This window comes from Choristoneura fumiferana, chromosome 24 (assembly GCF_025370935.1).
Source record: "Choristoneura fumiferana chromosome 24, NRCan_CFum_1, whole genome shotgun sequence".
NCBI classification, from domain to species: Eukaryota; Metazoa; Arthropoda; class Insecta; order Lepidoptera; family Tortricidae; genus Choristoneura; species Choristoneura fumiferana.
In genome coordinates this window covers 15,041,431-15,067,406 of record NC_133495.1, presented here as the reverse complement: position 1 = coordinate 15,067,406, position 25,976 = coordinate 15,041,431, and the positions used below count along the sequence as shown (strand labels likewise).

The 25,976-nt window shown below is 38.2% G+C and overlaps 1 protein-coding gene and 1 pseudogene across 2 annotated transcripts in view; one reads left to right on the top strand and one right to left on the bottom strand.

Moving 5' to 3' along the window:
• Nucleotides 1-15,217, bottom strand: part of LOC141441767 (digestive cysteine proteinase 1-like) — a 28,397-nt pseudogene extending 13,180 nt beyond the window's left edge. Inside the window, exons 1-5 of the transcript XR_012452844.1 lie at nt 15,059-15,217; nt 10,144-10,236; nt 8,621-8,708; nt 1,973-2,078; nt 727-850 (exon numbers count right to left, since the gene is read on the bottom strand). The product of XR_012452844.1 is annotated as a digestive cysteine proteinase 1-like (transcript). The remainder of the gene's footprint in view (nt 1-726; nt 851-1,972; nt 2,079-8,620; nt 8,709-10,143; nt 10,237-15,058) is intronic.
• A 368-nt stretch (nt 15,218-15,585) lies between these two features.
• On the top strand, nt 15,586-25,461 carry LOC141441764 (gastrulation defective protein 1 homolog). Its single transcript, XM_074106616.1, has 6 exons — nt 15,586-16,152; nt 16,885-17,136; nt 18,974-19,085; nt 19,640-19,764; nt 21,860-21,930; nt 24,289-25,461. The coding sequence occupies exons 1-6, from the start codon at nt 15,874-15,876 to the stop codon at nt 25,415-25,417; spliced, it is 1,968 nt and encodes a 655-aa protein (XP_073962717.1). The 5' UTR covers nt 15,586-15,873; the 3' UTR covers nt 25,418-25,461.
• Nucleotides 25,462-25,976: the final 515 nt, after the last annotated feature.

Genomic DNA, 25,976 nt, shown 5'->3' with positions numbered 1-25,976 from the left:
GAAGATGTTTAGTTTTAGTTATTTACTACTTTAGTTACTTACTATTTTATACTGTAATTTATATGTATTTATTATCGAAAATACAAACTGAGACATGGATGCACAGAAAAACCAGAAAAAGAGACCAGCACTGGGAATCGAACCCAGGTCCTCAGCAATCCGTCCTGCGTGCTATAACCTCTACACCACTGCTGGACAGGAATCTAGACACGAATTTTTCTTATGCATACATATCTCAGGTTGCTTATTTCTACTATGCTACTTAAGCAGCAGCACTAGCGACACCTATGTTTCGTCGACCGACGTCACACTCTTTCTTCTTCGTTCTTTTTTTTCTGTCTTGTCTTTAGTGCTGCTGCTTAAATAGCATAGTAGAAATAAGCAACCTGAGATATGTATACATAGGAAAAATTCGTGTCTAGATTCCTGTCCAGCAGTGGTGTAGGGATTATAGCACGCAGCACGGATTGCTGAGGACCTGGGTTCTATTCCCAGTGCTGGTCTCTTTTCTGGTTTTTCTGTGCATCCATGTCTCAGTTTGTATTCTCGATATGGTTTCACGGGATACCCGTAAAAGTAACAAATTTGGAGTTGAAATAAAAAAATACAAAAAGACTCCAAATAACCAATCATAATGTATTTATTAGTTATGTCGTCGTGCGGCGTCGCGTTCCAGTAGTGTGTTTCTACCTTAATAGTTCCTCTATTGGAGCCCTGTCCACTCACCAATAAACTTGAAGTCCGTCATGTCGGGCAGCACGCCCTGTATGTCTGTCTGCTGGTCCGCGGTGCCGTTCACCTGGAGACACGTCTGCTTGTTCAGCTCCGTCTCCGTCGTGACTGGAGCTATCTGAGGGGGAAAAACATTTATTTCCACACTACATCCTTATTCATAAAAAATCATTAATTGAGGTTTGATCGGTCTGTTACTTAGCAGACTGATTAAGCTTGTTAGACGGTTGTCAAGAAGTATGATTCATAAACGCTTGCTAGCAGTCTGCTGGTTGTTGAGCTGCTGATAGACGGATTAGACGCGTTATGTTGGCCACCTTGACAAATCAAAGACAAAAGATAGCCTCATTGATAATTTTAAAAAAATTGACAGCAAATTAGCAGGAAAATAAAATAAAAAGCGAGATGTTTGTTTTCCCGCCATTTCCGATCCGCATGCTTATGTTGTACCTAAGTGCAAAAAGCCGTAATTATGTTAATCATCCTAATTTTATTTTTTTCATATTTATTGTTAGTAAAGTAGTAAAAGTAGCAGTAATAAATACCTAATTTAGAGGATTTTTACATACAAATTCCTGAAAATAAATTGTCCTGGATTTTTTTAAATCTTTGCGTAACCCTCCATTCACTAAAAATATCTTCGGTATGGTTTTTTGCTCTTGTCAAAGTCCGCTGTTCAAACTTGTGGCGGCCATTTTGTGACTTAGCAGGGATCATACAATAATCCAGTAGTGACACTAGTGACATCCTGGTAGTCCAGCCAGGATCGTCTCCGCAGGACGGAACTCTTCAACGGTTAATAGCATCGACTTGAAATTTGGTATGCAAATGTAGTTTGGGTGTCAATGCAAGTACAGTCAGAAAAAAAGCTTGTATTCAAAATATGTTTTTATGGTTATTTTTTAGTTTGTCAATTGTATTTTGTTGCATAGCTACATAGTGTAATGGATTGTACTTTCTGTTTTTCAGTTATTTAATTATCACCTTGTATATCTGATGACCAATATACATCTGGTGATCTGATGGTTTTTGATGACAAGATGGAGCGACGACTTGGTTAAGATCGCGGGATCGCGGTGGATGCGGAAAGCACAAGACCGGAATGAGTGGAGAGCCTTGGGAGCAGTGGACGTCTTTCGGCTGACATGATGATGATGATGATGATATCAAAAAGGGCGCCAAAGGCGGGCGCCTAGATGACTAAAGCCGGCCTTGGTTACAGTATGTAATGTAAACGTACCTTGAGCATGGTCCCGTATTGCGGGTAGACGGAGGGTGTCATCTGAAACGTCTTGACCATTGTGCCGTAGTAGTCGATACGCGACTTGCCATTCTTGCTGTCGTACCTGTGGGAACAATGCCAAGTTAGTTTTATACTCAACAAGTCTTTGCCCGCGGCTTCGCACGCTTACCTACCTAAATCGTCAGACATCGGTTATATGCTCATTCTGGCGTCAGAGCAGACCATCATTCAGGCTGACATCTTTCAAACTGACGGACTGATGGTTCAGACTGATGAAAATCAAATGTTTATAATAATATTTATCAATCCGACTTTGCCTAATAATGTTCAATAATGTTTCTAATCTACTTTTTTTAATATTTCCAAGCCTATCCACCATTTACATGATAAACCAAAATTTATGGCATATGGAGTTCTGAACAACATACCCAAGATCATTGCCCCCCACTTTAAGATAGCATGAAACTTGGTCAAGGGTTTCGTAGCGATGTTTATGTTTAGCAACCGGGCGTCAGGTCAATACACTTCGAATACGATAATAGGTACAAATAATAATACAATACATGTATTCTTTATTTAACACCCACACATCTGTACAGTGAGATCAAAAATAGGAGCCACCTATAAAGTACATCACACCAATGTTGTCCATTTTTACAAGCCCCCCCCCCCCTCTTGTCACACGTACGTTTTAAGTCATTAAAACCCTGACCCTCTCCCCCTAAATGTGTAACGTCCTATATGGATGAACCATAAGGTAATCGTTAAATCCTAGCAGATTGTACAACGAGAGCATAAAACGAGCCATTTTACCCGAGACGGTAAGGCGAGTGGATATAGACACGTCGAGGGGAAATAAGTTTTAATGCTTGAGTTTTACAATCGATTTCATTGATTTTTATTTTTATATATATATATTTTAGACGACAAGATGGCCTAGTGGTTAGAGAACCTGACTACGAAACTTGAGGTCCCGGGTTCGATTCCCGTGTCGGGGCAGATATTTGTATGAAAAATACGAATGTTTGTTCTCGGGTCTTGGGTGTTTAATATGTATTTAAGTATGTATCTATATCTATATAATTATATTTATCCGTTGCTTAGTACCCATAATACAAGCTTTGCTAAGCTTACTTTGGGACTAGGTCAATTGGTGTGAATTGTCCCGTGATATTTATTATTATTCCATCCATCCATCCCAGCCTATATACGTCCCACTGCTGGGCGCAGGCCTCCCCTCACAACAAGAGGGCTATATATATATATCTATATATATATATAATATATATTTATAAATATGTAGCAACTTTTTTGTTTGCGGCTGTTTAGAGAAGTGAAAAAAATATTTAATGCAAGCTTACTTTGCTGATTGGACTTATATTGTCATCCAATACACCTTATATTGTTTTAGTTATTTGTGATACGAGGTTGGTAAGTAAGGTTGTACAAATGAGTTGACGAGTGATAAACCCGAGCCGCAAGGCGAGGGTTTTCATCGTCACCAGTTTGTAAAACCTTGCCAACCGTGTATCATACAACGTTTTTCAATACATTTGTGAGAAAATAGACAATTAATAACACAAAATTGAAAAATAAAAACAAAACAACGCAGTTTTACAAAAATGGCGCGTCTGTAATGCGCATGCGTAAGTTTTGTTTTTAATTAAGTTAACTAAAATTATCAGGCAAAGGTTCGACGCGTTCAGCCACTGCTATTTTTTGGAATAAATTAAAGGTGGAAATCATTAAAATCCGAGGTAATTAAATTACAGTTTAAAATAATTACAATCAATTTTGCAAATTCATTACTTACTTTTGTATATTTATACATTTTTCTAGGTATAAGTGGATATTTTTATTTTTGTCATTTAAAACTCTTTGCTTTTAACTTTAAAATGTTGAATTAAAAAAAACTGTAAAAAAATAGCACTAGTGCGGTAACATGAACTTACGAGCCATGTATACATCCTTTGAAAGTGAATTATTCGAGCATATGTTTTGAAAACTAAATTTCAAGTCAATCCGACTACTGCATTGGCGTAGAACAGAACTCGAAATCAGTCACAACATGTAAAGCGGAAATTACACTTTCTTGTGTCAAACTACTTCGGCGAACGACCGTCGCCTTTACATTAGTCTGTCCGTCTACTGCGGCGGCCATATTAAGGCGGTGGCAGCTGTCGCTCGCCGAATACAGCCGACTACAGTGTTCTTTACACTTTTGCGGTCGCCGCATGCAGCGAACAACAAAGTGTAATTTCCGCTTTAAACATATTACAGATGTACATAGATGTAGTGCGTAATAGTTTTTCATCGGCAAAAGTCGTATCTCAATCAGTATACGGCGGCACCCAGTGTCAATAAACTATTGTATTAAATGAGTAATATTTTCATATCGATTATTATGGAACTTTATTGTTTAGTGTCCTGAAACATATTGAGACGATATACGAACTTATCCGACAAAAATTTGCCACCTCAGATATTTTTTTTTACCCTAACGCTACACGAAATTACCTTAAATTAGGCACTTTTATTTTTTTGTATCCAATTTTTTTTTAAATAAAAACAAAGCAAAGAAATGCGATTTATTAATAAACTTAATAGCTGACCTACTACACCGTTTCGAATAATTCTTGGAATTCATCGAATAGTCTTGGCTTCTATGTCATCTGCAGTACTTTTTTCTCGAAATCGACAAAGATGCGATTTTCTAGATAAAGTTATTTTATTAGAAAACTTTCACCTTAAAAATACCCTAAATAATTTTCTACCCCAAAAAATGCCCTAAACACGTAAAAATATAGGGTAAAATACCAGAAGGTGGGGACACACAAAATACGATGATTACATTATTCACTGGATCTGTAAAGAGGTTTATTTATGTACCCAAGAATCGATTATCTCAGTATATTTGCCATACGCGGGGCTTATCGGTGAAACACGACCTCTAGATAAAGTTCAAATAATATAAACAAATTTAGCGCAACTTGGGGCCAGACAGAGTTATAGACATATTCTTAGAATATTAAGAAAACTTGATGTGAGCCAGTTGTTCTAAATATGCCAACCTACACTAGTATTTTTAGGGTTACGTAGGCCAAAATGGCAAAAATGGAGCCGTTACAGTTTCGCCATGTCTGTCTACCTACGTCTGTTCGTCCGTTCGCGGCTTTTTTTACATATGAATGATGCATGTATGACCGGACTAAAAAATTGTATAACAAAACTATTTTCTATCATTTTTCTACCAGTCTGAAGTCGGTCGGTGCCTCAGCACGAGCCAGCAGGAGTGATTAAAGCTCAAAATAAAGTGCGTAATTCTGTGTATTTTCCTAAAATTTCTAAATTTTCAATTTAAAAAAACAAAAACAAATTTCGACTAAGACATATATGGCTAAAAATGTTCAAAAATACCTCGGCTATCACCCCCTTAAAGCTTTGCACCCAGCTACCAAACACCCTGTATTATTAACTATAACTTTCATCCCAGCCTATATACGTCCCACTACAGGGCACAGGCCTCCTCTCAGAATGAGAGGGCTTAGGCCGTAGTTCCCACGCGGGCGCAATGCGGATTGGGAACTTCACACACGCATAAGTAAGTAAATGCAAAGTTCCATGTCATGATACTACAATAAGAAGAGAAAGAAAACAAAGTTCAAAGATTCCGTTACATTCATGGATACATAGTTATAGATAAAGCTAATATAAAACGTGTAAGAAAAGTAATAACCGACCTAGAGATTTAATCATGCGTTGCATGATTCATAACTACATGAATTCAGTGATTCAATCCTGGCGTAAAGCGACGACGGCACCCGCAGGGTTTCTCAAAGTGGGGTAGGGGTTCACCATTCGACGGTAGGGGGATCGCGACAAGATTTACGTATTGGTGGCTGCAAGAGTGGCAAGATGTTTCTTACCTGTATGTATTACCTTTTATTGAAATAAATAATATATTTTATTACGATGATGATTGAAATAAAAAAATATTTCCCCAACTCTTTGGGGGGGGGGGGGTGTAGGCGTTCGCTGTCATCTAGAAACTTTAACAGAGGCACGTGGAGTGGAGCCATTACTTTGAGAAGCCCCGAATTATTGTATTAAATAAGTGATATTTTCATATCCATTAATATGGAACTTTATTAATTTTAGTGTCAAATGTCAGAACGACTGTCACTGAACACTGACACTGAAGCTTATTGAGTGGGCACGATAAATACGAAATTTTCCGATAAAATGCGATAGAAAACCATGATAGATAAGAAATGAATGATATGATAATGATCCCACTAAGACATATTAATAATTGTTCATATACATAGAACGTTCCAGCGTCTCAGAATGAGGGCCTGCGCCGTAGTTCCCACGCGGGCCCAATGCAGATTGGGAACTTCACACACACCATTGAATTGCTATCCAGGTTTGTGCGGGTTTCCTCACCATGTTTTCCTTAGCATAAAGCTCAAAATTTCGAAAAATACATTTGCGAGCCTGGATTTGAACCTAGTTTGAACCCACGATCCGCTTGAGAGGCCATAGGTCAAATCACTAGGCCACCACGACGCGGCATTTATAAATAAACAGTTCTTACTATATTACTAAGTTACAGGAAAACCAACGACACTGATAAATTACACCACAAACAAAGCAAATCACCTACAAAATATATTTAAACTGAACATAAGTACTCAAGTTTCTGTGGCTAACAATATTTTGTTGTTTACAGAGTTCAGAGAAGTAATAATACTATATGTGTACACTAATTAGAATAGTTAAGCACTTAATTAAACTGCGATATTGAATAATAACATGGTTTTCCTTTAATAACAGCAAATAATGTCAAGATAATGAAAATAAAATGAAAAAAACTTCGTTCATCAAAAAAAAAAAAAAAAACCCGACTGCATTAAAATCTAAAAAGAAAAAATAAGTGTAGGTAGTGGTCTAGATCTGTTAAGTAGCTTAAAGTTTAACAGTCGGGACCCATTCAAAGTCGTGACCAGCTTTTTTTTTTAATTTTCGTAACAAAACGGACACATCCATACAATATTTTGGGGACACATCTGGAGACCCTGTTTTTACAGCTCGGGATCATGGACTGAGTCTACCTCCCAAATTTTGTTGAAATCGGAGAGATAAACTCAGGGCACACAACTGCACAATAGAAATGCCCTAATGGGTCGCGAGTTACTTAGCAGAGTTAGAGATATTTTAAAGGCAGTGGGTTTTTTTTTTTCATTTTTAAATTAATTATTTTATTTCATACTTTTTTGATACAATCTCTGAAACTGTGCCCTTAGTGTAAGTTTTCGGTAACAAAATACGTCTCGATCGCGTTCGCGTTAAAATCTCAATTTGTATGGAAACACGAACAGCGCCTCTAGCGGAACGTTTGCGATTTTCGTGTTTCCATACAAATTGAGATTTTAACGCGAACGCGATCGAGACGTATTTTGTAACCGAAAACTTGCTCTAAGGGTACTGGTAGCTTAAAAGTATTTCAACATATGATATTTAGAACGGGTTAAGTCTAGCTTTCATTTAACACACATTGTTACGATACGAAATTTTCAATTCAAAGCCCCGCCATATTTATTATTAAATTAGAATCACGCATTGAACAAGGTTTATTAATATCACTTTACGTTATGGTTTATAGAGTATATTTAGGTAATTTTGAACATGAAACTACCGTGAGACTCACTCATATTAAATGATAATGTAACGGATAACTCGCGTCTTAAACCGAGTTTATTAGCTCGACATGTTTCGGGCTATTTCGTAGCCCTTCTTCTCAGGAGCACGCGACTCGGCGGCTGCCGCAACACCCGACGAAACTAACACCGGCGCACAACTACCCGCATTTTAGGAATATTTTTTTTTTATTTGTCGCGTGCTCCTGAGAAGAAGGGCTACGAAAGCCCGAAACATGTCGAGCTAAACTCGGTTTAAGACGTGAGTTATCCGTTACAATATCATTTAATATATTTAGGTATATAATTGCAGCTTTTCATCAGTCTACCAGTCACCAGCACAAATATCTGACACAAGAAAACGTGCATAAATATCTACGACTCTATTCCCAAGCCAGGTAAGACGTATCTCCTCTGCGCCTAAGTACTACGAGGTGCATAATTCGAACTCTGTAGCTTGCCATCCCGCTGCCGATTATATTTAATACAAGAGTGAGAAGGATGGCACTTCGATTTTCGAATTTCATAGACCTCCGTCGAGTTCATACGTAGATATAGTTAGTGTTTAGTTTTGTAACTAAGGGACCCCATACATCCCTGTATGTATTATTATTATTATTTTGTAATTTTCTCTTTAATTGAATACTGTGTTTTTAAGTATTTTATTTGGAATTATTTTATTTCGAAGAAATGACTTTCTGCCAAGTGTCTTGCGGCGTATTTTTCTTGGCAATGATGGTCTTTCCGAAAGCGCTGATAGTTTAAAAAATGACGTGTAAAAGTGCCCATTGCGGCCTATTTACTGAATAAATGATTTGAATTTTGAATTCAATCAAAAATATCTGAACACGCTTCTACGCCGTTAATAGTAGTGTTCATATATTTTTGATCAAATTTTTGCTTACAAGTTTATGAACTCGATTGGACTGTGACTGAGTGTACTCACCAAGCGTAGAACGGTTCGTGCAGTTCAGCATAAGGTATGTTGAGGAGACCCTTCACTGTGTAGACTGGGTTCCATTGCGGTGGTGATTCTGGAAACAATATTTGATAGATAAGCCTTATATCAGCCATAGGACGTCCACTTTAGGACATAGGCCTCCCCATAGACCTCCAGTTGCTTCAGTTTTAAGCGGCCTGCATCCACAGTAGACCCGTGGCTTTCACAAGAAAGAAAGAAAAAAAGCCGGCCAAATGCGTGTCAGACTCGCGCACCGAGGGTCCCGTACCATCTTTTCAACATTCATTACACATTGGCAAAAAATCACGTTTGTTGTATGGGAGCATATTTGTTTTATTCTGTTTTTAGTAGTTGCTGTTATAACGGCCACAGTTATACATAATCTGTCAAAATTTAAACTGTCTAATTATCACGGTTCATGAGATTCAGCCTGGTGACGGACGGACGGACAGATGGACAGCGAAGTCTTAGTAATAGGGTTTCCGTTTTAACCCTTTGCGTACGGAACCCTAACAAACATTTATAGCCCATTAAAAAAAGGAACATACATATCCTCGTAAGTGAGAAGGTACATGCTCAACTATTTGGCAAAAGGCTCAGGGTCATCATGATCATCATCTCAGCCGTAGGACGTCCACTGTTGGACATAGGCCTCCCCCATAGACCTCCAGTCGCTTCGGTTGGACCCGCGGCTTTAACCAGATGACTCAGGGTATTGGGTAGTAAAAGGGTCTAAAGCAACGTTCACGATGGCATTCATTCTCTTTCTACCCTCGTCTTACAACGTGCGACAGAAAGAGTTATGAAAACGATTGTAATTCCAAGTATGTTAGACATTAAAGACTGAACTCCCGACTAACGTCCGTACCCTTTTAGCTAACTTTAAAGAAATTGTTATTTACCTTTTGGCTGAATTTATTGACAAAAACGATAACAAGCTGTAAACAATGCTTCACATTATAAATTTTAACTGTTGCATATAGGTATGTGTATAAATGAAATGTACCTAAATAATTGTAAACTAATTGCCACAGTGTCCCTTCCCTGGGTTATTTTAATCGCTCCACAAAAGAGATAGTCAAAATCACGCAATTTGACGTGACATTGGCAAAGTGCCTGGCAGCAAACGCCATATCAACAAAAAAAAAAAAAAAAGTATTTTAGACAATAAGGCCCCAGGTCATACGTCCATCTCGTTGGTGGACGTCCTACGCTTGCCGATCCGCGGACTCCATGCGAGAACTTTTGAACCCGCGATGCTCTGTTTGAAAGGCCATAGATCAAAACGATAGGCCACCACGTCGTTTAGGAAAATTCTTGGTCGCACTGTTACCACACAATGCGTAATATTTCTCGCATCATTTATTTAAACAAGGGGGTCTACTACGACATTCGAAGTTCGTATGGTGCCGTCTCTCTCACTCGTATTAAATAAGCGTCCGCGGGACGGAGAGATACGAAGGTCGAATTTTCCACTTCGTACAGGCCCAAGTGTTTATAGTACTCACGTTTATCGACGTAACCCGAGGCGAGGCTCGCCGCGAGGCAAAGTATAGCGTAGCGCAACATGACCGTCGGCCGCGGCGGCGCAGGGCGGAATGCTGGACAAACAATGTACGATTATGCGCGCGCGCCGAGCGGGCGGAGACGCGGAGGTTCCGTACCTCCGCCGCTAGCGGAGCGGATTCCGTAGACACCGAATAGAAATAGAAATGTTTATTCGCATTTCGCAAATTACACAAGTACACAAAATAAAACAATACAACAACAATAAATATTAATGACAGTATTTGCGAAATCGCGAAACGGTCTCAGCTCAGCATAGTGCTGGCCGTAGAGGCGTATGCTGGTCTTCCGCTGAGACCGCTTGGCGACTTCACGGAAGGCGACATAAATTCAAAAAAGTAAATCTAAAAAGAAACAAATAGAAAGTAATATAATTTAAATACACGCTAATAGATTCCTAAATATATATACAGGAGACATGCTCCCCCCTCCCCCCCCCCCCAATCCTGCACGTTAAATTGAAAAATCGTCTAAAATTTTACATAACCTAACCAACAAAAAGATGGAATACCCCGACTCTGTCACTTCAAAGTTCAATATTTCAAAAGCGGCTAAACCGATTTTGATTGAACATGTCCAAGAACTATCGCTAAAAAACCTGATTTCAAATAAAAAAACGCATTCAAATCGGTCCACCCGTTTAAGAGCTACGGTGCCACAGACAGACACAGCGGTCAAACATATAACACCCCTCTTTCTGCGGGGGTTAAAAATAACAAAGGTATTACTCGATATAATGTATTATTTAATATTTGTGACCCGCTCCAAAATTTCAGGCTACGACCGCGCCTGAGTAGGTATGTATAAGTATTATGTTGTGGACCAAGTGATAAATCGGTAATTTTTCATATTGCCCGGGCATTATGAAGAATGACCAATATGAGATAGCAATTTGATAAAAACTATTCAACTAATTCAATTTCCCGGACATTATACATACCTAATGCCTATCACCTATTGGGGTAATAAAAATATATGCTTCATTACTAGGTATATATTATTTATATTTTTTGCCATAAAATTCTTTCGTTATATAGATGCATTTACCTATAAATAATTAAATATCTATCAAAATCTGTAAACTAAGTTTTCTATAATGGTTGAATTCAATTATGGCACCCGCCGGCAGCTGCCGCGGCACGCTCGCTTTGCTCGCTCATCTCTGGTGGTAACGCAAGTTAGATTTGAAGACGGCCAGATTGTAGCGATCAGGACACACAGAAGCTGGCAGAGGATTCCACTCCTTTATAGAGATAATAGTTTACGCGTACATTTTTTTTCGCCTACACGACTTTAATCGAACCCCAAGGACCAGGGAACCCTAAAACGAAAACTTTCAGATATGCAGGCTATCAGGGAACCCGCCGTTAATTACCCTTTTGATTGTCAGAGACATTCCTAATATTACAACCGAGGAAGCTAATAGCCCATGTTCCCGGGAAACAATGGTAATGCCTTTTTTATTTATTTTTGCTACAATTTCTTGGTATTTAAACTCCTCATGTACTTTATAAAGTAGGTACCAGTAGTTGCTCGCAAAGTAGCGAAGAATTCGTGCCGCGGGAACTATACATTTTTGCAGGATAAAAACTATCCCATGTACTTTCTAGGGCCTTATATTACAAGTATACCTACTGAGTGGCAAAAAATTTGGCCGTCAAATGTATATATCATAGGTATTTTTAAGGGTGGGCCAAATTTTGTGCCGCTGAGTATATCTACATACCAAATTTATTCGAGATCAGTATAGCAGTTTCAGCGTGCGTGAAGAGCGCTTTTACATGTTTTTTTATAACGTTTTCGGAAAGGATGCACTGCAAAAACCGACCAAGTACGAGTGGGCCTTGCGCACCGGGTTCCGTAGATTTCTAAATTCATACTTAATAAGATTTTTTTTTATTCGCCTGCATGGGCAAACGAACAAGTGGGTCTCCTGATGGTAAGAGATCACCACCGCCCATAAACATCTGCAACACCAAGGGTATTACAGATGCGTATTAAAAAATTCAAAGAAGAAAATCGGATTTATGAACGCTTTGGTTGTTATTAATAATTAACATTATCAGTATTTTAAAGTTCATAGGTCAATGGTGAAGTTGAAAATTCATTGGTACAAAATTTAAGAAAAAAAAATACTTCTAGTTTTTATCTAATCAATGAGTTATATACAAAGATTACTTTACTCTCTGGAAAAGGTCAAAATTTTGTCTCGCACCTTTCAGGTCAAAAAAGTCTTTGGGTCAACAAGATGCTTATTAATTAAAATGAAAATTTCAAGATTTTAGCTCCAACCGTATGGCTGCAAAACCTGAGTGACAGATGACAGACAGACAAACATGTGAGAGACAGTAAAAGGGCTCTTTTTAGACCCTTTGGACCCTACAGAACCCTTAAAATAGAAGAAATTAGATCCACAGGTTGTCTTGTTACAGTTGAGTTCTTATATTTTTAAGCAAAAATTTTAACAAAACTATGTGAACACAAATCTATTGTTAAGTAGGAGCATGTTTAGATACATAAACATTACTGAAGCACTTCAGATGGTAGCCAGCATATTAGGCGTCTCATCATCATTGAGGCTTGCATCCTCTGTTCCAGAAGAATTTTGGCGTATTGCCTGTGCGCAACGTCTGTGGTGGCCAACTAGACCGATGCGAGAGTGACGTGTTCGTCCACAGGCAGAAAAACACCAAGGCAGTTCTGCACCAACATTAGCCATCTAATTTTATGATTAATGACAGAATAAATAAAAAGATGACACCAATGGACCTACTTAAATAAGAAGATACATTACTACACATCCAAGACTCGAAAACAAGCATTCATAGTTTTCATACAAATATCTGCCACAACCAGGGATTGAACCTGAGACTTTAATTCTTCAAGCTTCATAGTCAAGGTCTCTAAGTACCAGGCTACCTGTTCGTCAAACACATGGACAAGAAAAGTGACATTTCTTTGACAAAGTTATAGTGAGTCAAAAATTAAACAGTTCAACTGTACTTAAGAAATATACTGTGACTGTAGGTAACGTAATCAGTGTAAATTGCAATGTTATTCACTTCATGCTATACAAAAATAGAACAATAAAAACAGTGACAGATTATCCATAACTTAAACAATGGCAATCTTATTGCTAAGCAGTAAACAATACTTTTTATGACATGCTGTACTAATACCAGGTGTGCAGGTGGTAGGACCTTGTGCAAGGTCCGCCCGGATTGCTACCACCATCTTGCTCGCTAATCCTGCCGTGAAGCAGCAGTGCTGGCACTGTTGTGTTTCGGCGTGGAGAGTAAGGCAGCCGGTGAAATTACTGGCACGTGAGGTATCCCATCTTAGGCCTCTAGGTTGGCAACGCGTCTGCAATACCCCTGGTGTTGCAGATGTTTATGGGCAGTGGTGATCTCTTACCATCAGGAGACCCACTTGCTCGGTTGCCATCCAATCGAATAAGAAAAAAGAAAAAAAAAAGACCGAAAAAATAGTAAATACCTAACAACAACAGCAAATAAAACAACTTTGAAGAAATTGATTTTGAGATAAAAAATTACTATTAAAACAATCACCCTTTTTTCTGCTTTTGGATTGGTATGTTTTCATAAAATTTGAATGAAAAACAGGAATTATAGACAGTAAAACAATTTTAAAAAATTGGTTCATAGCATGATGAACTTCCGAAATAAAAAAACATAAGAAAAAAAAACACCAAAATGCAAACTTCCTTTTTTGAAGAGTTGATTCGAGTCAGTCAATCAGTTTGTCTTCTTTTGCAATTCTCACATGTGTTGTGCCTAGTACAAAGATTAATACTGTCATTCTGGTGTCAGTTCAGTCCACTCTGGTTTTCTGTTTTCCAGACCATCAGTCCCATCATTCTGTGAAGGTTACACAATAATTCTCTCATCATTCTATTCAGAATTTGTATGTAGTTGATGTCTTAGTAATAAATTAAAATTGCCACATAACTATTCCAAACCACCCTAAACTAAATAAAAATGAACATGATTTTTTTTAAATAAATAAATACTTACACAGTGTGTTTGCTAATTTTTTCTTAGTAGTATAACCAGCTCAGAAGCACATAAGATATTAAGATGTAGACGTCACAGGGGACCGAAGAGCTGGTAGCTTTCTCAGACAAAGAATTAGCCTAGCAATTCAAAGAGGGAATGCTGCTAGCATCTTCGGAACCTTGCCAAATAATAATGAATTTACTAATAATTTGTATTTGTATAATAATTTGTTTTAGTTTTCATTATTATTTGTCTTTTTTTAATTAGGTATTTTATGTTTAGCTTAATTTTATTTTGAACATGAAACTACCGTGAGACTCGCTCATATTAAATATATTGACCCGGATAACTCGCGTCTAAAATCGATTTCGTGCGCGTGTTGCAGCAGCCGCTAAGTCGCGTTGCTCCGAAGACGAAGGGCTACGGATTAGCCCGAAAAATGACGAGCTAAACTCGATTTAAGACGTGAGTTATCTGGGTCAATATATTTAATATAGTTTTATTTTAATTGATGTGTATTCTTTTCTTTTCAATGTAAGTTCAAATAAATAATTAACCAAGATACTAAATACAAACAGAAGTAACTTTAATAAAAAGAGGGAAATATATGATCTGTATCCTAAATACTTACCTTTAATAGGCTTAGATAGGAGCTTAAATAGGAGCACAATATTAATTTATCAAGAATAATACTAATATTAAACTGCCTTAAACTTATATGTAGTAATTTAATTTATTAATTTACTTCCACGAACTACCGCTCTGATTGATTGTTTTTAGCAATTGAATATGTACGGTACCGGTAGGTCTAAAGAAAACTTAAGTAAATTGTGTACTTTACCTGAATTCTTTGTTACGGCAGTTTCTGCGAATTATTGATACTCTGACTAATCTTGAAAACAAACAAAATAAACCATGTCATGAAATAAATCCGATCCGATTCAAAATTACATTTACAATACGGACGATTGTGACTACCTGACTGACTAATAAATAAATATCAATTTGCTCTACTATCGATAATCGATAGTCAATCGACAATATCAATTTAAAAAGTTACGAACTGCGATTGTATTATTTAGAAATACTAAAAGACTGTTAAAAAGGAGCTATTTTTTGCATAAAGAAATGAAATTACTTTTTTGTGAAAGGTGCTGGCGTCAAGCAATTGATTGATTAATCGATATTAATCGAATCGATTAGAAAAAGAAAACCGGTAACAGAGAAAAAAACAATGCACTATTAATGTCAAAATTTCATTTGACAGCCAGCATGAGATACTAAAAAAGCTGCCAGAATTTGATCAAAGCAGTACTTTTCCTCTTTTTGTACATTATCTCAAACACTAAACATCTGTCAATTTTGAAGTGACAAGGTGACAATGACAAATGACCAAATGACAACTGGAAAAGCTATAAAAAAAAAAATAGAAAAAGCAGGAAAGAATTTTATTGAAGATTTTCCGATAATTCCAATAAAATAATTATGTTTTCAAAGTGATTATGTTTCAAGTGAAAAACCACAATAACAGTATCTTTGTTAACTAATAAACGCTAGCTTACCGACTTCATCGTATAAGCTCGTATTTGCCACATACTGTTTACCAACATAAACCTCAATCGACTTCTCTAAAAACCACGCCAAATCGCTATAATCATGAACAAAAAACCTATATCCATCGGAAAAATCAGTTTCAACATAAGTAAAACACCAGCAACATCAAATAATGATGATAACGAACCCGACACTTCTACGTCGGGCTTCGGTACTTTTGGCCGCACTCCTATACAAGAACAGAAGGAAATGGAGGAGATAGCTGACGACCTGGAGAACCAGCATGTGCATCAAGTCATGGGGATCAAGAATTTTGGGAAGAAAGCCAAGAATTTTAATATAGAGGAGCTGTTGGAACAGGCAAAGAAGACTGCACAAGAGGTTAGTGAATAAATTTCACAATAAATTGCACAAGGGTTTAGGATGTGTTTTGCCACTATGATAACATTTAAACATTCTGATACTTGTGTGATAGGAATCTCTTTATTTTACAATTTCTTTTAAACTGGCAATGTTTTATTGTATTTCAACTACTATTGTGTAGTACAGGAGTCGCCAAACTACGGCCCGCGGGCCCCTCTAATCCCGCCGCGAAAAGAAAGCATTATGCGTTACTTGTATCTAGGTACCCCCTGAAGACTAAGGGGCTGTTTCACCACCCATTGATTAGTGTTAACTGATGGTTAAAAGTGATGCCGTCTTCGTCTATTCAAACAAAACAAATAGAGACGGCATCACATTTAACCATCAGTTAACACTAATCAATGGATGGTGAAACAGCCCCTAAGTCTACTTAACTAATGTATTACCCCCATGACCAGCCAAAGTCTTAGCATGGTCTTGGCCCGCACGAATTTACATTACGTGCAGTGTGGCCCTTGAGTCAAAAAGTTTGAAGACCCTGGTGTAGTACATTCTTTTTGTATTCATTGGCAATCCTTTTGTGAATTGCTTATACCTAAAATGTGTTCATAATGTATTTTTTCAGAAGGTAATAATTATATCTCTCTTTCATTCATATTGCCACAACTTTTAAAGAAGCTTGTTCATTTAAAAAAAAATTGTGATGTTCCTTTGTTTATGAATATTAAAAACATGTGATTTTGTCTACAGGCCAATAAAAAGAAATTAGAGGAAGAAGCTGCAAAAGAGAAAGAACCTGATCCTCCAAATCCTGAACCTGAAGAAGATGAAGAAGACATAATAGGCCCCCTGCCCCCCAGTAGTGATATCGGTCCACCGCTACCAGTGGAGAAGACCAAAGGGAAAAAACAGAAGGATGGAGAAGACAGTTACGATGAGCTCAGCAGCTCGGAAGACGAGGAAGAAGTTAGCTTGGAGAAGAGGATACCTAACAGTCATGAGGTGAGTGTCTTGTTGTAGCAACTTTAATACAGCTATGTCTATGCAACAAATGTGTGTTCATGCAGCTCTTCCGCCTTCACGCTGTAACAACACACATCACACTATGCTGACTGGTTTTGAACTCAAACAGAGTTCATCATCAGAGGAAAACAAACATTCACCATGCTACGCACATGTTAGATAGTATCACGCGGTCACAGTGTCGCAGGTGAGCAAAATAATTGTTATGAACAATTATTCAGTTCATTGATATGGACCGCGGCAAAGTAATACCAGAGGCCGTATTGTTAACGTTTCTGACGCTCGCGATCGCAATCAAATGACAGTTTTTGTATGCGAAATCTGTCATTTGATTGCGATGATGCTCGTGATCGTAATCAAATGACAGTTTTTGTATGCGAAATCTGTCATTTTATTGCGATGATGCTCGTGATCGTAATCAAATGACAGTTTTTGTATGCGAAATCTGTCATTTGATTGCGATGATGCTCGCGATCGCAATCAAATGACAGTTTTTGTATGCGAAATCTGTCATTTGATTGCGATGATGCTCGCGATCGTAATCAAATGACAGTTTTTGTATATGAAATCTGTCATTTGATTGCGATGATGCTCGCGATCGTAATCAAATGACAGTTTTTGTATATGAAATCTGTCATTTGATTGCGATGATGCTCGCGATCGTAATCAAATGACAGTTTTTGTATATGAAATCTGTCATTTGATTGCTATGATGCTCGCGATCGTAATCAAATGACAGTTTTTGTATATGAAATCTGTCATTTGATTGCGATGATGCTCGCGATCGTAATCAAATGACAGTTTTTGTATGCGAAATCTGTCATTTGATTGCGATGATGCTCGCGATCGCAATCAAATGACAGTTTTTGTATATGAAATCTGTCATTTGATTGCGATGATGCTCGCGATCGCAATCAAATGACAGTTTTTGTATGCGAAATCTGTCATTTGATTGCGATGATGCTCGCGATCGTAATCAAATGACAGTTTTTTGTATATGAAATCTGACATTTGATTGCGATGATGCTCGCGATCGTAATCAAATGACAGTTTTTGTATATGAAATCTGTCATTTGATTGCGATGATGCTCGCGATCGTAATCAAATGACAGTTTTTGTATATGAAATCTGTCATTTGATTGCGATGATGCTCGCGATCGTAATCAAATGACAGTTTTTGTATATGAAATCTGTCATTTGATTGCGATGATGCTCGCGATCGCAATCAAATGACAGTTTTTGTATGCGAAATCTGTCATTTGATTGCGATGATGCTCGCGATCGTAATCAAATGACAGTTTTTGTATATGAAATCTGTCATTTGATTGCGATGATGCTCGCGATCGTAATCAAATGACAGTTTTTGTATGCGAAATCTGTCATTTGATTGCGATTGCGAGTGTCAGAAACGTTAGGCAATACAGCCTCACATTTAAGGTGACTGCACAGAATCGCAGTGACGCACCGTGTGCGCACAGTTTTTATCGCATGCTCTCCACACCGCTGCTTAAAATACGGAATCGCAGTGACGTGCCGTAAACTTCAGGTCTTTACCGAACAAAAGTCGTGACGTTTACGGCAAGTCACTGTGATTCCGCACCGTTTGCGTATTTTAAGCAGCGGTGTGGAAAGCATGCAAAAAAAACAGTGCGCATACGGTGCGTCACTGCGATTCCGTACCGTCGCCGTTTTTTAAGCAGCGGGTGGTTGCACCTTTAATTAATTAGAACCATAAAGTCAGTACTAGAGTGGCCTTTTACTTTTTACGATTCTCTGTCTACTTTCATTTTTTTTAATCTAATGTGTTTTGCTTCAGGTGGAAATGCTTCACGGCACAAAAGCGGTGGTGGCGCTGGCAGTGGACCCGTCGGGGGCCCGGCTGGCCACAGGGGCTGTAGACTATGACGTATCTTTCTGGGACTTTGCAGGTAATATAGTCTAATTACAAGCTTTTATTTAGTTTCACCTGTCCCGTTGTCTGTCTGTAGTCAAATCTTGCAAGTAAAACTCGATCAACTTCCAGTAGTCAGATGGACTTGAAATTTGGCATACTTATGTAAATCACGTGACAATACAATAATCTAGTAGTGACATCCTGGTAATCCGGCCAGGATCGTCTCCGCAGGACGGAACTCTTCAACGGTTAACAGCATTGACTTGAAATTTGGTATGCAAATGTAGTTTGGGTGACAATGCAAGTACAGTCAGCAAAAAAAGCTTGTATTAAAAATTAAATTTTCATGATTGGATTTTTGGAGGGTATCTCGTGAAACCATATCGAAAATACAAAGTATATTAAGTGTATTCCCCGTGTATTATTATGTATCTGCCCCGGCCGGGAATCGAACCTGGGCCCTCATTCGTAGTCAGGTTCTCTAACCACTTGGCCATCTAGTCGTCATTATTCTATGAAATAGTGTACCAACAATAACCCAATCCACACAAACAATAAAAGACTGAATAACTGTGACACACTCGACAGGCATGGACTCGTCGATGCGCTCCTTCCGGACCCTCCAGCCATGCGAGAACCATCCCATGCGGGCGCTCCAGTACTCCGCCACCGGAGACGCCTTGCTCGTTGTCAGCGGAGCGGCGCAGGCCAAGGTAACTCCACTTGGACCATTCCAAAAAGTGAATCGACTGTATTTTTTAGGGTTCCGGAGCCAAAATAGGTTGGCAACGCATCTGCAATACCCCTGGTGTCGCAGATGTTTATGGGCGGTGGTGATCTCTTACCATCAGGAGACCCACTTGCTTGTACCGACAAAATGGTACAATAAAAAAATTAAAACATATTTTTTTTTAGGGTACCTACCTCCCATAGACGTAAAGTAGGGGTGATTTTTTTTTTTCACATCCAACCCTAGAGTGTGGAGTATCTTTGGATAGGTATTTTAAAACCATTAGGGGTTGCTAAGACAATTTTTCGATTTAGTGATTTGTTTGCGAAATATTCAACTTTAAAGTGCAAATTTTCATTAAAATCGAGCGTCGTCGTCGTCGGTCCCCCCCCCCCTCTAACATCTAAACCGGTGGGTGGAAAATTGGAAAAAAATCAGGATGGTAGTAAGTATATCAAACTTACAAGGAAAACTATAACGGTAAATTATTAGTAGTTTAAGAGTAAATAGCAGCCTAAGGTATAAAATATACCTAAACTTGGAATATTCCGTACGAAATACGAAATCCTTAGAAAAATATTACTTTATTTTTTCGTAATGGCTACGGAACCCTATTTTGGGCGTGTCCGACACGCTCTTGTTTTTTAGTTGCGAAATGGGAATTGCACCTTCCCATCTTATAGATTAGCTGTCTTGTAGCTAACTGAAAATGGGAGCGATTTTCCCATCACATAGCCAGATTCCATAGTCCTATTCCATATTGTAGCTACATACCAAATCTGGCTTCTAAATGGGACTAAAGGGAAATTTGAGATTAGAAATACTCTTAAGGAATAGGATGAAACGATTCCCGTTTCGTAGCCAAATCTGGCTACGAGATGGGACTAAAGGCCGAAATCCGAACTTTGCAGTATAGGCCATCTCTAGGATGATCCATCGGCTCAGGCCTGAAATATCCGTTTTCCTAAAATGTATTTTTCGCAAAATGTCTACTTTTCAGAATGTCAACACGTCTTTTCCATAATGTCAGCTTCTCAAAATGTCAGCTATTTAAAATTGCCTGTCTCCAAGAATGACAGTTTTTGTATAATGTTCGCTTTTCAGAAAGTGCTTATTCTCAAAATATCTGCAACCTCAAAATATCCGCCTTCTTATAACGTTGGCATTCCAGAAAAGTCTTATTCCCAAAATATCTCCAATCATGGTCTTCAAATTTCATCTAAATCGGTTTAGCGGTTTAACCGTGAAAGAGTAACAGACAGACGGACTGAGTTACTTTCACATTTATTAGCATTGATTTAAGTAAAAAACTCTACAAAAATCCCTTCGTTCGGGTACGAAAGCGGTTGAGAACGAAAAATATTTGGTTCTAAAGCAGCGTTTCCACCAGAGATGTGCGAGGATGTGTTGCAAGGAATATGTTTTTCATCAACCAATAGAAACGCTTCATTTACGCATCCTCGCATAGCACATCTCTGGTGGAAACAGCTCAGCGAAGCGAGGTTTTTGTAGATACTTACAAAACAATAGAAGGATGTGTGCGAGGATGTGTTGCGAGGATTGATTTGAAAATAAAGCAGACATTATGGGAAAACAAACATAACAAGACTATAGTTTTATTAGTATTTAAAAAAGTGAACATAACGGGAAAGCAGAAATTATAGTAATGCTAATATTATAGGAATGTAAACATTATGCATAGACGACTTCCTGAGATTGTACACATTTTAAATAGCAGACATTTTGAGAAAGCTGACAAAATAGAAGTGCTAAAATTGTGAAAACGCAAACGTTTTGGGAATTGTACATTTTAGGAAAACAGACATTTCAGGCCTGAGCCGATCCATCACATAGCATCGCATCGCAATATCGCAAATGCTTACAGCCTAGTGGTGGTTGGCTGTTTGCAATTTCTCCTTTGTCAGTTTAATGTTAGTAAGCAAATTTAAAAAGTTAGAGCAGCGGGACAATAATGGATTTTCATACATTCCTTACGGCCTAGCCCAAGAAGTAATGTAGGGAGCCATAAATAAGAAACTTCGTTTCCCGAGCATGTTTGAGAAAATCTCTTTTTTTAGGTGTTGGACCGGGACGGCTTCGAGGTGCTAGAGTGTGTCAAAGGAGACCAGTACATCGCGGATATGGCCAAGTTAGTACAACTGCCTTATCAAGCCAAAAAACTTGATATTAAAAGTAGGTTATGGTCTGTCCCAGAATTCGAGATACTAAAATGACGTTTCATGTGTTACCTGTTTTTTGCGTCTCATAAATAGTGATGTGCCGCAACCGGTTATTACCGAAAGATTTTGTAGGTACCTATGTATGTATGTCGTAAAATATTAAGATATGAACGGATCCGTGATGTACTAAAATGTAGGGCACTTAGGACATTCTAGAAAAGGTAAAATAGGTCTAATAAAAATGCGACCGTTTTCGAGATATTTCGACTTTTTATAGATGTTGATGTTTAAGTTTCAATTTCATTCTAAGTAAGTTTTACATTAACTAAATAATATGAGAATAATGAATATTTGATTTATTATTCTATGATATGAATATCTAAATAAAAACACGAGAAAACGCACTGATCACATCCGATGACAATACGAGTAAAGTAACGAAAATCGGTTGAATACCACTTGAATACGAAAAACATGAACAATGACGTTGTGTGATATCTGAGGGCTTACTCCGGAATTCGAAAATCAAAGTTCGTACCGTAACGTCCCTCTCACTTACGTGTTAAATTAAATAGTAGTGTCAGAAGGACGGAACGACACGAACTTCGATTTTCGAATTTCGTAGTAGCCCTGCTGGCCCTGACTACGAAATGCAAAACTCGAACTTCATATGTTGCCGTCCCGCTGACGCTTATCTCATTCAATACGCGAGTGAAAGGGACGGTGCCATACGAACTTCGTTTTTCTAGTTTTGTAGTAGCCCCTCTGTATTATTTTTTACGTTGGCACTAAGTGATGAACACTGTATTTTTACCTGTGCTTAGATTTCATCACTTTATCGTATGATAAAGTAAAATGGAAAGTAGAATATTGAATGCATTAATGTTATTTTTGCTATCGTAAAATAAACATTTTATCGGTTATTTACGAAACCGAAATCACGGAGCAGCACTGTTCCTTTTATGCTGGCCACATTATTTTTACGTTTGACATTTCAGACTGTCATTTTAGTATCTCGAATTCTGGGACAGACCATAGGTTAGTTAATGATTATATCATGGACAGGGATATTTGGAAATAATTCCGATCCGCATTAGCGATCCCTTCAAATAGCGAACCTACTGTGTTAAAAATGAAGTTGTGTTAAATACTTGTGATGTATAGATATCATTTAATAATATTGTAAATCTGTTAAAAAAAATATATATACCTCGTTGAGTTTCTTGCCGGATTCTCCTCAGCAGAGGTTATTCCGAACCGGTGCTAGATTTTTTTTTGACATTCATAAGTGCTTGTTATAGCCTAAATTGAATAAAGATATTTTGACTTTGACTTTGACTTTAGGCTAGCTCCGTAAAAAACAACTAATTAGTCCAACTGACGGACTAATCAGAAAATGTTGATTCTTTTGAAAATTAAACGAAAAATTACGAAGATACAGCCGGTTAAAGTTCACGTGACGTTATACCGTGCGACACTAGCACGACGTGACTTCACAGAGATTGGGTGGCTGTTTTTTTTTTCAGATATTTTTTTTACCCTAACGCTACGCGAAATTACCCTAAATTAGGCACTTTTTTTTACCCTAATTTTTTTTCATATAAAATCAAAGCAAATAAATGCGATTTATTAATAAACTAATAGCTGAACTACTACCCCGTTTCGAAACATTCTTGGAATGCATCCATATTAGTCTCGGCTTCTATGTCATCTGCAGTAATTTTTTTCTTGAAACCATACATTTTATTCGAAAACTTTACCCTAAAAAATTCCCTAAATAATTTTCTACCCCAAAAAATACCCTAGATTTAGGGTAAAATTCCCTAAATAATTTAGGGTAAAATACACTGCCCCAATCCCAAACTTTGACGCGCTTCATTTTTTTAATGTTTTGTTTGATTGACAACAGAAAAAATACCTTATAGTCAAAATACCATAAACGGGACTTATCACGCTATTATTACACAAGTAATATTTACCTCGACGTTTCGGCAACGTTACAGTTGCCGTGGTCACGAGTAGACTGAAGTGTGGGGTGTCAAGTCTACTACCCGCACTTGATCACTAATAGTACCGGCACTCGTATCACGAACTACCCGCACTTGTTCACTTTTATCAATATTACTCGTGTAATAATAGCGTGATCGTTTATGGTATTTTGACTATGAGTGAGAATCACGAGAGTTTGAAACGTTATAAAAAATACCTTGTCCATATTTTCTGATAATCTAACTGGCGGAATATATAGAGTAGTATTTTTTTACTCATGAAATTACATATATTTTTAACCAGTAAAAGAAGTGTTGAATTTTCTACTCTTCTTTCAGAACGAAAGGCCACACAGCATCCCTCAACAGCGGCTGCTGGCACCCTCACATCCGAGAGGAATTCATGACGTGCTCCCAAGACGGAACCCTACGGCTTTGGCTCACCGAGAACCCTAAACAACACAAAGCCATCATCAAGCCGAGACAACAAGGCGGCCTTAAAACCAACCCTACAGCCTGTGCGTTCTCCAGAGACGGCAACACAGTAGTTTGCGGAAACTTCGATGGGTCCATCCAAATGTGGGACCATAGGAAGACCTTCGTCAACACCACAGCGGTCCTAAGAGACGCCCACCAAAAACAAACAGAAATAACAAGTATAGCATACTCCTATCTTGGCTCTTATTTAGCCAGTAGAGGCAACGACGACACTTTAAAACTTTGGGATTTAAGAAACTTCAGGAAACCTTTAAACGTCTTCGGGAACCTGTTCTCAAGATACGAACAGACGGACTGTTGCTTCAGTCCTGATGACTCTATGATCTTTACGGGAGAATCATTGCAAAGAGGACAGGATGTCGGCAGACTAGTGTTTTATAACGCGAAAACTTTTGAGCAGGTTATGGACATAGGTGTCACCAAATCCCACGTCATCAAAGGTATTTGGCACGCAAAGTTGAATCAAATCTTCGTCAGTTGCGGCAATGGTGTTGTCAAATGCTACTACGATCAAAAGCGAAGTCTTCGGGGCGCTAAACTATGCATGGTTAAGACCCATAGGAAGAAACATTCCGTAGAAGTTGTTAGCTCGCAGCAGATTATAACTCCCCATGCTCTGCCCCTCTTCAGACAAGAGAAGCTGAGAACTAGCAAGAAGAAAATGGAGAAGGAAAGACTGGATCCCGTGAAATCTCATCGGCCTGACTTGCCCATAACTTCGGGGCAGGGAGGCAGAGTTGCTGCTTCCGGCAGTACCTTGAGTTCCTTTGTTATCAGAAATCTAGGGCTCAGTAAGAGGGTGGATGATGACCAGGATCCAAGAGAGGCGATCTTGAAGTACGCGAAGGATGCTGAGGAGAATCCCTTCTGGGTAGCGCCGGCTTATAAAAAGACTCAGCCGAAGCCTATTTTTCAAAACGGTGATGGAGACGACGGGCCATCGGATGCCAAAAAGTCTAAATCTTCGTAGATTTTTAGTTAATTTAATTATTAAGGAATATAGATTTAATTTAAGCTTTTTGTTTCATTTTGCACATTCAAAGAGACACTTAAAACGTCCAGCCCAAAGCCTTGTATAGTCGAAGAAACTGAATCACGCGCCAAAGTGCAACCTTTTCGTTGTAAATGGCATATTGACATTGACATAAGACACATCTGCAAAATTTTAAATAGATTGTGAAAGGTTTTACTCTGGTACGCGATTCCTGACCACACATCACCGAATTCTCTTTGAAGTAACTCGATCTGTCAAGCAATAAAGATATAGGTAGTGCCACGATAGTTGAAGTGAATGATTACACACATCTACAAAAAGAGCTGATTGCACAAAGGAGAATAAATGAAATGGATGAGTAAATGTGAAAATCCTACTGTCATTTCACGAAATGTGCGTGACTTCATCTCTGGTGGCACTACCTATACGTGGACAGGGTTCGAAAATATCGGATATTTATGATATATATAAATTTTGTATGAAAGCCATATTATTATTTGTAACATAAATTAAGCAAAATTGTTTCTGCAATTTA